The following is a 13,380-nucleotide window of genomic DNA, read 5'->3' as shown; positions in this document are numbered from 1 at the left end:
GTGAGGGTACGTTATGCAACATAAAGAGAATCTGTATGAGTAAAGGGTGGGTGTCTCAGCCAATTACTGACAGGATTCATGGTGGAGAGGGACCGATGAGGCATGTCTTGTTTTATAATGTGTTGCACACTTAAAACACAATAATTAGGTGCTTTGTTAAATTGTATGCGCATGTATGTCACATATAGCACATCCAGACATTAATTAGCCTCAGTAAGGAAGTTTGCTAGCCTGACCCTTCTCATTCTCAGAATCTTGACTAAAACAGCCACCTGGGATCCATCTAGGCAAGATTTCTATTTTTTCAAAAATAGTTGAAAGCATTTTTTAATACTCAGAATTATATAGAGATGATAAAATTTAATTAAGAATTGATCAAAACCTGGTTCTCTGAGACCCAACTACAAACACATCTCAGCGCTTGTCTGTCTGAGATTTCTCCAGTGCTGACTTTCAATACATTTTCTCAAACATATTTCTTTCTTTTTTTAAGTTTATTTATGTATTTTGAGAGGGAGAGAGGGAGAGAGAGGGGGGCGGGCAGGCAGAGAGACAGGGAGAGAGAGAATCCCAAGCAGGCTGGGCACTGTCAGCATGGAGCCCAGTGAAGGGCTTAAACTCACAAACCATGAGATCATGACCTGAGACAAAATCAGCAGTCAGAGGGTTAACTGACTGAGCCATCCAGGCATCCCTCAAACACACTTCTAAGGATGTTTGCTTCATCAGAACTGCAAGTTGTGTTACTGATGTTCTGCAAAGGGGCGTCTGTGAGTGTGTGGCATCCTGCCTAGCACAGTACCGTCGTCTGCATTCCTCTAGCCTGCCATGCACAGCCCAGGTGAGAGGCTGAGTTTTTGGTAAGAGAGAAAAGGCTCCCACATTTTTCAGTCATGAACTCCATGACTGCTCTCCTCCCTTACTATAAAATACGACCCTTACCATAGAGAACACATAATTCTACACATATTCTGGGACATATTTTTGAAACATTGTTCCTTTTTAAATCACAACTAGCCAAAACAAAACTAAAAAATGAAAACACTATATCTATACTCTAAGTATGCTATAAGAAGGAAAATATTGAGTTGTTCATAAGAAAATGTATAATAATTATTGAAATAACATTTATTTATACATGTGCCCTTTTATGATAATTGACTGTATAATAATACATCAATAAATAATGGAGAAATTTGTTTTTAATTTGCAACATTGATCTCTCTCTGCTTTGAATGTTTCCAAAATAATTTTAATGATTTCTGGGTATATCATTCATTCTTCTTTCTGAAGGGTCTCCAGTACCGGTGGGTATAGATGTCCAAATTGAAAGCATTGACAGCATTTCAGAGGTAAACATGGTAAGTTTCTCCACAAGATATTGGTCTTTCCCTGGAAGCTTAGAGAATAGTATCAAAATTGCTGGTATTTTAATAAACTATTTTAATAATGTATGCTACTATTATATATTTTTCCTACTTTGCTTCATAAAGTTGAAGTTGCTTTGCTCTCTCTATTCACTTTTTCTGCCTGAATTTAAATTTTATATATTATTTTTTATAATATGCAAATACCACAATTAAAGATAAAATGTAAAAAGAATGAAGATGTACTAAAAAAAAAAAAAGAAGAAAGGAAAGAGAACAAGATAGGGAATCTCTTAAGGAAGCCAGTTCTGGAAAATAAAAATCAATTATGTTGGAAAATCAAATAATCGTTTTATACATATACTTAATATTTTTATTTATAGTGATTCCTCCAGTTAGTTATTGCCAATCAAATTTATCTGAATGAAAAATTATAGGATATATAAAAATTCCAACAAGTTTAAACAAAATTTTTTATGACATGTTATATCTTGTTTCAATCTTTAAGTAGTGTTCTTCTAGTCCTTATCATTAACAAATTCAATATTTATTTCAGTTCAGTATGAAACTTCCTTCATTTTAATGACCCTACTCCCAAGGCAATAGCACAGATAGTACTCACTACTCAAAAGTGCCTTGTTTAGAAAGGTTTGGCTCTTACCTGACCAAAATCTGCTTTTACTGACATTTTCTTGAGCCCATTGTACTCCAGGGGCAAGCATTCAGTTCCACTTCCCCGGCATAATCTCTAAATTATCCCTGAAGGACCCCGTCTGCATCTAAAACTCTCATTGTCTTTACCTTCAGCCCCTAAAACCTGAATAAGGTCCCATCTGGTACTCAGTATCAGCTAAAACTGGGCTGGGTTCTCCATGCCCAGTACGAAAATGCTTTCTAAATTATCAGTGACATCCAGCGTCAGCTTCTTTTGCTTCTCATTTATCGTCTTCCCACTCTGTCATTCACTTGTCCTACCCTGAATTCACTTTCAATTCCTTGGAGTTTCACCCCTCTCTCCTCTCAACACGCCCTTCAGCCTGCTTTCTCATGATAGTGCCCTCTAGTGGTAGTGCTGATGTATCACTGACATGTGCCAACGTCACTTCCTAGGCTCTGTGTCTGCCCAGTGACCTTCAGAACAGACTGAGCACCTAGTTAAAAATATGTGCTTACTAAAGCAAGCCATGCAGTAACCCACATAACTCCCTATAGAGCAGTGTTATGGGAATGAGTGAATCATTCTATTTATTTGCCCTCACCCTAATACAAAATCACACGTGGCTGATGCTCCCACACTAACCAAGAGCAGTAATACAATGTACCTCTGTTCTGAACCAAAAAACAAACAAACTAGTTCATCATTAATTGGTGACCTATTTGTAGTTTGCTGAGATTTGGTTTTTGCCTATATAATAAATGTCAAAGTTCTATCACATGTAACTAGTTCAAGAATAATCTGAGTGTTGCTGGGAAATAAATGACAGTAAGGTGAAAGGTGGAACACATCATCATTATCCACTCAGTGACTTGGATGTAGCTAGGCGAGTTTCTGTTCAAACAAACAAAATATTAAACATAGTATCTAAGAGCCAAACAAAGCTCAAAGTGTTGACTAACCACATTTTTTTCTGTTAAAATAATGTTAATATATCACCCCCCCATCCTTATCTCTTTACAATTGGGTTATACACTAACAATTCAGTTCTCTGAGCCAGGCTGGTATTAGCTTCTGGGGAATAGGCCATTTTAAAAATTCATAGGCAAGTCTTTTGCACACTAGAATTTGAGAACCACCATTTCTTGGTATTCTTTCTGTCTCTCAAGCTGAAGAAAATCATTATCTCCATCTCAGGATCCCTGATAGCACATTTTCCACTAATAGCTCTAATAAATACTGTGTCTGTTTTTGTGGGACTGTAGGTTACTCAAATGGGGGACTGTAGTTTTGTGGGGCTGTAGTTTTGTTCTTTAACAAAGGCAATATAAATTTATGGATATATTATAAACGTGAATATTTATTTTCACTGAAATAAGTCAAAATAAAATATTGGGCCATGTGGATTCAAGTCCTTTTCTTCTGAGATCTCTTTAGGTGATTTACAGGTGCTTACATAGAAATGTTTCCCCGTTATAGCCTGGCTTCCCTTCCCCAATTTGAATTCTCCGTGGGTCCCAGAAACTCAACATTCACCAGACTCCACGTGAAGGAGAGGTTCTGCAACTCAAGCTCACTGGATTTATCCTAAATCTACCAGAAAATACAATATATATTATTCACTGTATAGGTCACTAACATCCATGACAATCAGTCTGGAACTAATGATATAGATTGGTCGTCCTGAACTATATTCCTACTGGCTTTGACTTGTCTGTTTCTCTCTGCATAGGACTTTACAATGACTTTTTATCTCAGACATTACTGGAAAGATGAGAGGCTCTCCTTTCCTAGCACAACAAACAAAAGCATGACCTTTGATCATAAGTTGATCAAAAAGATTTGGGTGCCTGACATATTTTTTGTCCATTCTAAAAGATCCTTCATCCATGACACAACTGTGGAGAACATCATGCTGCGTGTAGACCCTGATGGAAATGTGCTTTTCAGTCTCAGGTAAGGAGGGCTGTGGACCGGCTTTGGCTTCTCTGTGCCAGGTCTGTCTACACAAACGCTGGTGGCTCTCACTCCAGACTCCGCTCACAATATTACTGTCTATTTAGTCACGCTGAAGACTAAGACACAAGCAGAAAATATTTTTCTTTGTTCTAACTTCCAGATTTTAAAGAATAGTTTTCTCTAACTCTACCTATACAGTGTATTGTTGGAGAATGATAGAAAAGAAGATGGGACAGAATAGAGATGAATTATGGAAATCCCCAAAAGCCTGGCTCACAGTTTTATAGTTACACAAAATGGCTTTTCTTCTTCACTAACTGCACACTACCAAACAGTCTTAGAATCTTGGAATGACTAATTTTCTTAATTATCTTGTTCATTTTTTCACAAGAAGGTATAGTCATCATTCAAATTACTGCTAATTTGTTCACTTCCTTTTCATTTTTTAACTCAAAACATTTTTTCTGGGGCACCTGGGGGGCTCAGTCAGTTGAACATCTGACCGACTGCAGTTCAGGTTATGATCTTGCTGTTTGTGGGTTCAAGCCCCACATTGGGCTCTGTGGTGACAGATCAGAGGCTGGAGCCTCCTTAGGATTGTGTCTCACTCTTCTCTCTGCCCCTTTCCGACCTGTGCTGTCTCTCCCCTTCTGTCAAAAAAATGAATGTTAAAAAAATAAAAACATAAAAACATTTCTTCTGACATTATGCTATAACACCCCTCCATCTTTAATGCATCATAGCTTCTTTTAGCCTAATGAATCCTGTACATACTGATGGCTTATTATTGGTAATTCTAAAAATGTGTAGTGAATCCAAGTAGTTCAATTTTTTATGTCTTAAAAATTCCGAAAAAAATTCTATAGTAAGACTGTGGGGGAAAAAAATGGCTCTCTAAAAGCTATCCATGTCCTAGTTCTAGAAACATGCAGAAGTTACCTTATTTGGCAAAAAAAAAAAAAAAGAAAGAAAGAAAGAAAGAAAGAAAGAAAGAAAGAAAGAAAGAAAAGAAAAAATAAGGAAAGGAAAGGAAAAGGATTTTTGCAGATATGATTAAGGATCTTGAGATAGGAAAATTATCTTAGATCAGTTGGTTGGGACCTAAATGCAATCAACCGTAAGCATCATTGTTAGAGGAAGGTAGAGTAAGATCTGACACACAAAGGCTAGAAGACAGTGTGACCATTCAGACAGAGCGCAGAGTGATGGAGTCATTAGTGCAGGAATGCCAGCTGCTGCCAGAAGCTGGAAGCGACAAGGAATGAATTCTCCCCCAGAGCCTCTGGAGGAAACAGGGCCTTTCTGACACCTTGATTTCAAGGCAGTGAAACTAATTTCAGACTTCTGTCCTCCAGAACTGTGGAAGAATAAATTCCTATTGTTTTAAGCCACCAAGTTTGTGATAATTTTTTACAGTGGTAATAGAAAATTAATAGATTCTTTTTGTTCTACACCTTGCTCACTTTAGTGTAAAGGTGCTATTGCCATATTGCTGTCAATGTTTTTAAAAATGCAATGAAAGGAGGGCACCTCCCAGTCTGTTAAGCCCTCAACTCTTAATTTCAGCTCAGGTCATGATCTTATGGTCCTGGGATCAAGCCCTGCATTGGACTCCATGCTGGGTGTGGGGCCTGCTTGGGATTCTCTCTCTTCCTCTCTCTCTGCCCCTCCCCCACTCGTGCTTGCACGTGGTCTCTCTCAAAATAAATCACTATTTTAAAAAATAAAAATGCAACGAAAAGGAAAGTACCACTTTCAATAGAATTTTTTTAAATGTTTGTTTATTTTGAGAGAGAGCATATGAGAGCGGGAGGGGGTGCAGAGAGAGGGAGAAAGGACCCAAGCAGGCTCAGTGCTGTCAGCGCGGAGCCTGACACAGGGCTTGATCTCATGAACCAAATCATGAGATCATAACCTGAGTGGAAATCAGGAGTCCAATGCTTTACCCACTGAGCCACCCAGGTGCTCCACTTCCAATGGAAAATTTAAGTTAAGTGTCACATGGGACTCTGATAAGTACTAGAGTCAGGCCTGACCAGGAATCAGAAGCAGAATGGCAGCATCTGGCCAAGAAACCAACTTTTTAAAGCTTTTAACTTTTCAAAATTAATTTTTTTAATGAAAGAATTAATTTAGTACGTTGTCTGTACCCTGAATATTACAAAGAATGATTTCTGGCTCCTGGGAGATGACCTCTAAGCCCCTGAACTATCCTGCCTGACAAGAGGATCTTTGTTTCCCCTGAGGCCTTGGGCCACACCAAAAAGTCTACACTAACAATGCAATTTATGGAGGAGGCTTTGCGCTACCCAGTATCAGCCTGACCCCTGGAGGGGCTGAAGACCGAGGTCAGCAAGACCTATGTGACCAACTTTCAGTTAATACTTTAGGACAGTAGCGCTGCCCACATAACTCCACTAGACAGGACAGCTGGAGACTTGCTCCTGGTCCCTCCTGGACCCTGCCCTCTGTGCCTTTCCATTGCTGATTTCAATCTGTGTCCTTTCAATGCAATAAACCATAACTGTCAGTGGAACAGCTTTGATGAGTCCTGTGAGTCCTAACGAATCATGGAACCTGAGGGTGGTCTTGGGGAATCCCCAAACACAAGAGGACTCAAAATTGTTGTCCACACAGCTATTCCAGTTGACAGCAGAGCCATCCAAGCCCGGAGCCGGGTTACCTGGTTCCTGGCTTGGTTCTGACACCTGACATATACTGATAGAGAGATTCTCTCTTGGACCAAACTGCGCAAGGGCTCCTCTGAACTTTCTTCTCACCTAGACTCTGACTTTTGAGCTTCCATGTTTATCTCTAAGTCAATTTAGCCAGAATCCTCCAACCTCGGTATCTGACCACCCTCCAAATCTGATCATATTCTTCATCTTGCACCACCCATAAGTGATGTCAGCTCACCCTGGCTTGCCTTCAGCAAGAATCCTGTTTGGTCCTTTTAGCCAGAATCATCCACCCCTCAAATCTGATGTTTCCTCTGAGTAGTTTCCCATCCACTGCCCCCCACCCTACTCCCTGACTATTAATTCCTGCTTTTCCTTGTTATATTTGGACTTGAGTCCCTTGTTAATAAACCAAATTATAGTAGTCCCCCTAAATACAATCTTCCTTACTGTTCTTTAACAAGTGTCATGAGTAATTTTTTCTCTACCACCACTCACCTAACCACTTTGGTTGTTAATTTATTCACGTGTACACTATGAAGAAGGTAGACCCAGAGATTTCAGAGATCCCTTCCCGCTTCAAAGTACACTTGAACAACATGGGTTTGCACTGTACACATCTACTGATATGTGGATTTTTTCGATAAATACAGTACAGTACTGTGAATGTATTTTCTCTTATGATTTTTTTAATAACATTTTCTTTTTTCTAGCTAACTTTACTGTAAGAATACGGTGTAAAATACATATACAAAATACGTGTTAACTACTTTGTTGGTAAGGTTTGCTGTTTATAGTAGGCTGTTAGTAGTTAAATTTTGGAGGAGTCGAAAGTTATATAGGATTTTCAACTAACAGAGATTGGCATCCCTAACCCTGCATTGTTCAAAAGTCATCTGTACCAGGAATATGTCAAAATGAGTATGTTTTGTGATACAAAGTCATCCAGATACCTCCCTGGCTTGGCATTTTGCTGCATGACTGTTGTCAATAGAATCCAACCCATGGAAGATAAAATTGTTCTACTTCTCTGATTGACTTGGAGCACCATGGGTAGAAGCAGCTGTTGCCTTTGTGTTTTTTGCAGACTTGCTCAGGGGCCTTTTATAAACCTCTGATCTGCTGTTGTGGGTACCAGAGTTTCTACTCTGAGGCAGGATCATAGTATAGCAGCCTTTGCCTAAAGCCAAAAAAACCTAGGAGGATATAAAATTTGAAAAAACAGTCCTCATCAGTATGCAAGGCTTAATGGTACCTGAATTATGCATTGTGCACATAAATCTATAACTAAAAATGCTCCAGGCTTTCTCCTCACTCCTGGAAAGAGAATTTTCTCAGGCAAACTTGCTTTGTGAGAGAAACCTTTACCCATAGGTTTTTATCACCACTATCCCAGTGTTTATGACTAGAAACTAAGTTTGGATCTTCCAAAAAGCAGAAGATATTTAAGTCCATTTACACATCTTCTCCCCCTGTGGGTGCCTGAGTGGCTCAGTCAGTTAAGCATCTGACTTCGGCTCAGGTCATGATCTTGCTGTTCTGTGAGTTCCAGCCCCGCCTGGGGCTCTTTGCTGACAGCTCAGAGCCTGGAGCCGGCTTTGGATTCTGTCTCCCTCTCTCTGTGCCCCTCTCCCACTCATGTGCGTGCATGTGCGTGTGCGCTCTCTTTCTGTCTCTCAAAAATAAATAAATATTAAAATAAATTTTTAAAGTCTTCTCCCTCTGAAGCATGTTTTTCTAAAAGATATAAGAGCCAAAAAATATAGAGGGAGCTGACTAGGAAATTATGAGATTAGAATCAATTGTTAGAGCAGACACCCACCTTCCTGAGTTTTTTTCTTTATACATTATTTTGATAGAGGATAGTAATGTCTGTTTTGCATTATTCTTTTTTTAATGTTTATTTAATTTTGAGAGAGAGTGTGAATGGGGGAGGCAGAGAGAGAGAGAGAGGGCAGGACAGAAGATCTGAAGCAAGCGCTGTGCTGACCACAGAGAGCCTGAAGTGAGGCTCCAACTCATGAACCATGAGATCATGACCTGAGCCAATGTCAGATGCTCAACCGACTGAGCCACCCAGGTGCCCCTGTTTTGCATTATTCTTGAAAGGCACACAAAACCAACAAACAGTAAGGGAGCTTCAATACTGTATATTTATTCAGCCATACAGTTAAATGATCTGCAGTTTTTGTTTTCTCTTTCCTTCACCAGGATAACTGTTTCGGCCATGTGCTTTATGGACTTCAGCAGGTTTCCTCTTGACACTCAAAACTGTTCCCTTGAACTGGAAAGCTGTAAGTCCCACTTACTGATGGAGTGAGTACTCATGATCTGAACATACCATCACCTACTTACATGTAAATAAGCATGTTCTTAACAAGCATTTAAAAATATTGATATAACGTAAATATATTTGTTGAAAAAATTACATTAAAAAAAAAAAAACTAAGGATGATGGCAGATTGCCTGTCAAAAGAGAACACCCAGGGAAAGAATATTTTCGTAATTATATATTCTGCAGTTTTCACAATGGTTATAAAGGGAAAAGCTCCCCTAAAAAGGCATATGCTATTCTATATGCTATTAACTGTATAAACTGATACACATTCCAAATTAGGAAAGCTCCGGAATTCACATTCCCATTCAAGTCACAGTCTTCCATTGAATGTACTTGGGTTCCCCAGAAAAATGCAGCTCTGGACATAGACTCTCTGATCAAAGCCTGTCAGAGAGCATCCAAGCCAATTCCTTGTCAATCCCTTTGATCCATCAGCTGTTTTTGATACATCTTAAACGATGACTTCAGTTTTTCATAATGTGGCAAAAGTGTTGGGGATTTTAGTGGATATTCCTCCCCAAATCCATTAGAAACTTTCTATAATGCTAGTATCCCCAAATCCATTAGAAACTTTCTATAATGCTAGTTGATTTCAGAAGAAAATTCTTTATGAGCACAGCTCATTTTGGAATTTCATGCAAGAGAGCCACGAAACCAACGGGGCCAGAGGACCTGGGGTCGGGCCTGAGATGGGGACAGGCAGAGCTACGACATCACTCAGTGCACCCAGGTACAGGAGCAGCTACTTGGAGAGTTTTGAGTCCTCATGAGGGCACCAGAAAAGCCTCCACATTATGCCAGTCGTTAGGATCTAAGTTTTGGAGATGATTTTTCCTGTTGGTAGGTGTGGGCATTATCAGTCTGTTGACAAACATATTTTTCAGTACCCAGTATATACATGTCATTGGACCAGTCACTGGGGATACAGAACTGTATAAAACATGGTTGTAGACCTCATGGAACTCACAAGAGCCAATGACAGGAAAATACTCTCTTGTCTTAGATGCCTACACCGAAGAGGATCTGATGCTGTACTGGAAACACGGGAACAAGTCCTTAAATACTGACGAACACATCACCCTGTCTCAGTTCTTCGTTGAGGAGTTCAGTGCATCCAGCGGATTCGCTTTCTACAGCAGCACAGGTGCACTGTTTTATGGGGATAGGTTGTCAGCACTTACGCCTACCGCTGTGAAACATGTGAAGAGACCTGAATTCACACACGTGTCCCGTTTGGCCAGTAGCCTCCTCCCTCCTTTAGAGGCAGCCTCCTCCACTCCAGTCCACAACTGCTCTCCTCCTCACGTACTCACCTCTACGTAAATGACTTGCTTCTACCCCTGGCCTCTGCAGTCTACTCTTAATATAGCGGAGTGCTTTTCGAGGACATAAAGACCACAATTCTTTCCTGCTTGACACCCTCCAGGGGTTTTCTACCACACTTACGACAAAATTCAAGGTTCTCAAATGGCCTGTAAGGCCTACATGATCTACCTGTGACCTCACCCCTTACAGTCACCCCCCTCCACCACATCCCACACCCCCACCCTGTCCTCAGACACACCTGCCTCTTTCTATCTGCACGGCTTCTGTTTCGGCCTTTTCCTCCCTCTGTCTACAGTGCTTTTCCCCAGCTTTCTCATGACCAGCTCCTTCCTGTCGTTCAGGTGTTGTTCAAATATCACCTCCTCAGAGAGTGCTTTCTTAACCACCCTGTCTAAACTAGGCCTCCTTCTTCTCAATTCCCTGTCTGTATTTGTCTTCACAGCACTTAGCCCTTCCTGAAATATATCTCTGTTTGACTGCTTTATTGTCTGAGTGCTTGACTAGAAAGAGTGCAAGAAATCTGTCTGCCTTGTTCACCGCTTATTCCCCAGCATCTGGAGTGGGCATGGCACATGATAGATAATAAATATCGCTGTGCTCACTGCAGCAGCACACGCACGCAGTAAGTATCGCTGAAGGAATCAGTCAGGAAAGGGCATCTTTGCTCAGAATAGAAAACCTATTCAATATTGGGCCTATATTGTATATTCTTTACCATGACAGATATGTGTTTCATTTGGCAACATGTATCCAAGGCACTTTTTAAATTATGTGATCCCACTTAAAAATTATATGTTGATTAAAGTTAGAAGTAGCTTCCTCTTTCCTGATTATTAGCATTCTAGGTCATTTCAGGAAGAATCCATATGAAATGCCATTTTAGATTTTTTAAGCCGTGCGTAGGCTAGAAAATACATGTGGCCCCGAAAGCCTAGAATCCTTTTACCTACTGACGTTTCTCCCTGGAGGGTGCTCTACACTGGCCTTAGACTCCAGAGAGGAGTTAACAAGTTGTTATCTAAAAGCCTGAATCATTGGAGGGCCCGGGTGGCTCAGTAGGTTAAGCCTCAGAGTTTGGCTCAGATCATGATCTCACCGTTCATGAGTTCGAGCCCCACGTTGGGTTCTGTGCTGACAGCATGGAGCCTATTCAGATTCTGTCTCCTCTCTCTTTGCCCCTCCCCTTCTCCTGTGCTAGCATTCTTTCTCTCAAAAATAAATAAATAAACATTGAAAAAAAATAAAAACCTGAATCATTAAAAGAGAAATCAAAATGTATATCACAGAGAAGCTGAGGGACTTTCCTAGAACCAATGGCTATTTGGCTATTTAGATCCAGAAGAAATGCTCTATTTCACTTCATTATTTGTCTGCATTGCTCAAGATTCAGCAGGTAATGCTATTAACTGTAATAATGCCTATGGCCTTTTCTAATTATATAGGTAATACATATTATTTGTTTTGATCATTGGTATATCCTTGGCACATACTAGATGCTCTATAGGTAATTGTTGAACAAATGAGTAAATGGAAGATAACTTGAAAAAATTCAGAGAAGTTTAAAGAAAAAGGCTTTGTAATCCAACATCATAGAGATAAACTATGTTATTATTTTTATATATTTTCTTCTTTTTTTCTTTTCTCTGTCTTCCTGTCTTACTCTGCATAAGTAAATACTGTTGTTTCTTGAACAAGTTTGAACTGCACAGTCCACTTACATATAAATTTTTTCAGTACATACATTAAGGTACTACACATGTATTTTCTCTCCCTTATGATTTTTTAACATTTTATTTTCTCCATCTTACTTTATTGTAAGAATACAGTGTATAATACAGATAACATACCAAATATGTCTTACTCCACTGTGCCATTATAGTGAGGCTTACAGACAGCAGAAGGCTGTTAGTAGTTAGGTTTGGGGGCACTAGAAAGTTACATGCAGATTTTCCACTGCACCAGGGACAGCACCCCAAACCCCTACATTGTCTGAGGGTCAACTGTATAAGTATGTTTTTATCAGGGTTTTTAATGCTCTTAGTCCTAAACTTAATTAATACTTAAACAAAGGAGTGCATGCAATGGACAATGATACATGTCAAAGTATAATTTATAACTGTTTTCATTTTCCTGTTGTTATGATGAAATACCTTTGGCACATGATAAATTGTGAATAGGTCTTTGCAATGACTGAAGCTATTAAAATGTCATGGAGTGCCTGGTGGCTCAGTCGGTTGGGTGTCGACTTTGGCTCAGGTCATGATCTTATGGTTCATGGGTTCCATCCCTGTATCAGGCTCTGTGCTGACAGCTCAGAGGCTGGAGCCTGCTTCAGGTTTTGTGTCTCCCTCTCTCTCTGCCCCTCCCCCACTTGTGCTCTGTCTCTCAAAAATAAATAAGCATTTTAAAAGTGAGGTATATATGAAGCATAGAAATATAAGAGTATTGTTCCCTGCACAGAATATCTGCTACATATATGATCATAGCAATGACATTTCTTCAGATTTTGAAGCCCAAGTATCCATTAATATACACCCAACTACCCTCTAAAAAGGAAAGGTTAAATTTGATTTCCAAATTTTTCATCTATATGCCATTCCATTGGCCTTGCTGTCTTTTTATTTGTGCTTGCCAGACTTTAAGCCCAATCAGGCAGTTCCAACACTAGTTTATTTTTCTTCTTCTAGTCGTGTTTTAGACTCTGTCTAGAGGCAGACAAAATACTTATATTGAAAACCTTCCTGCTCAGAAATATGCTATTAAGTGTTTCAAACCCACTAAAAATTCTTAACATTACAGTGTGATTACATTTTTAAGGAAAAAACATTTTGATTTCTAAGAAAAATGAAAAAAATTAGGTTTAAATATACATGGTTTGTATAGCATAAGAGATAATTATCCATAATAAATTTTAAAAAATTTAATCATATTATAGAAGAATATATATAATCCCATATTTTAAGAAGGATTTATACATATGGTGTTTTAGAAGGATCAACAATTGATATTTCAGAGAATTGAGTATAAACTGGAAATATCTTCAATTTTATTTCAACA

At 39.3% G+C, this 13,380-nt stretch overlaps 1 protein-coding gene across 1 annotated transcript in view; it reads left to right on the top strand.

The window, feature by feature from the left end:
- GABRR3 (gamma-aminobutyric acid type A receptor rho3 subunit) overlaps positions 1-13,380 on the top strand; it is a 47,899-nt gene that overhangs the window by 15,997 nt on the left and 18,522 nt on the right. Inside the window, exons 3-6 of the mRNA XM_029940692.1 lie at positions 1,294-1,361; positions 3,755-3,978; positions 8,871-8,953; positions 10,001-10,141. Of these exons, the coding sequence (XP_029796552.1) occupies positions 1,294-1,361; positions 3,755-3,978; positions 8,871-8,953; positions 10,001-10,141 (516 nt within the window). The remainder of the gene's footprint in view (positions 1-1,293; positions 1,362-3,754; positions 3,979-8,870; positions 8,954-10,000; positions 10,142-13,380) is intronic.

The sequence above is a fragment of the Suricata suricatta genome, chromosome 5 (genome assembly GCF_006229205.1).
Source record: "Suricata suricatta isolate VVHF042 chromosome 5, meerkat_22Aug2017_6uvM2_HiC, whole genome shotgun sequence".
Classification (NCBI taxonomy): Eukaryota; Metazoa; Chordata; class Mammalia; order Carnivora; family Herpestidae; genus Suricata; species Suricata suricatta.
This window is presented reverse-complemented; position numbering and strand designations above follow the sequence as displayed.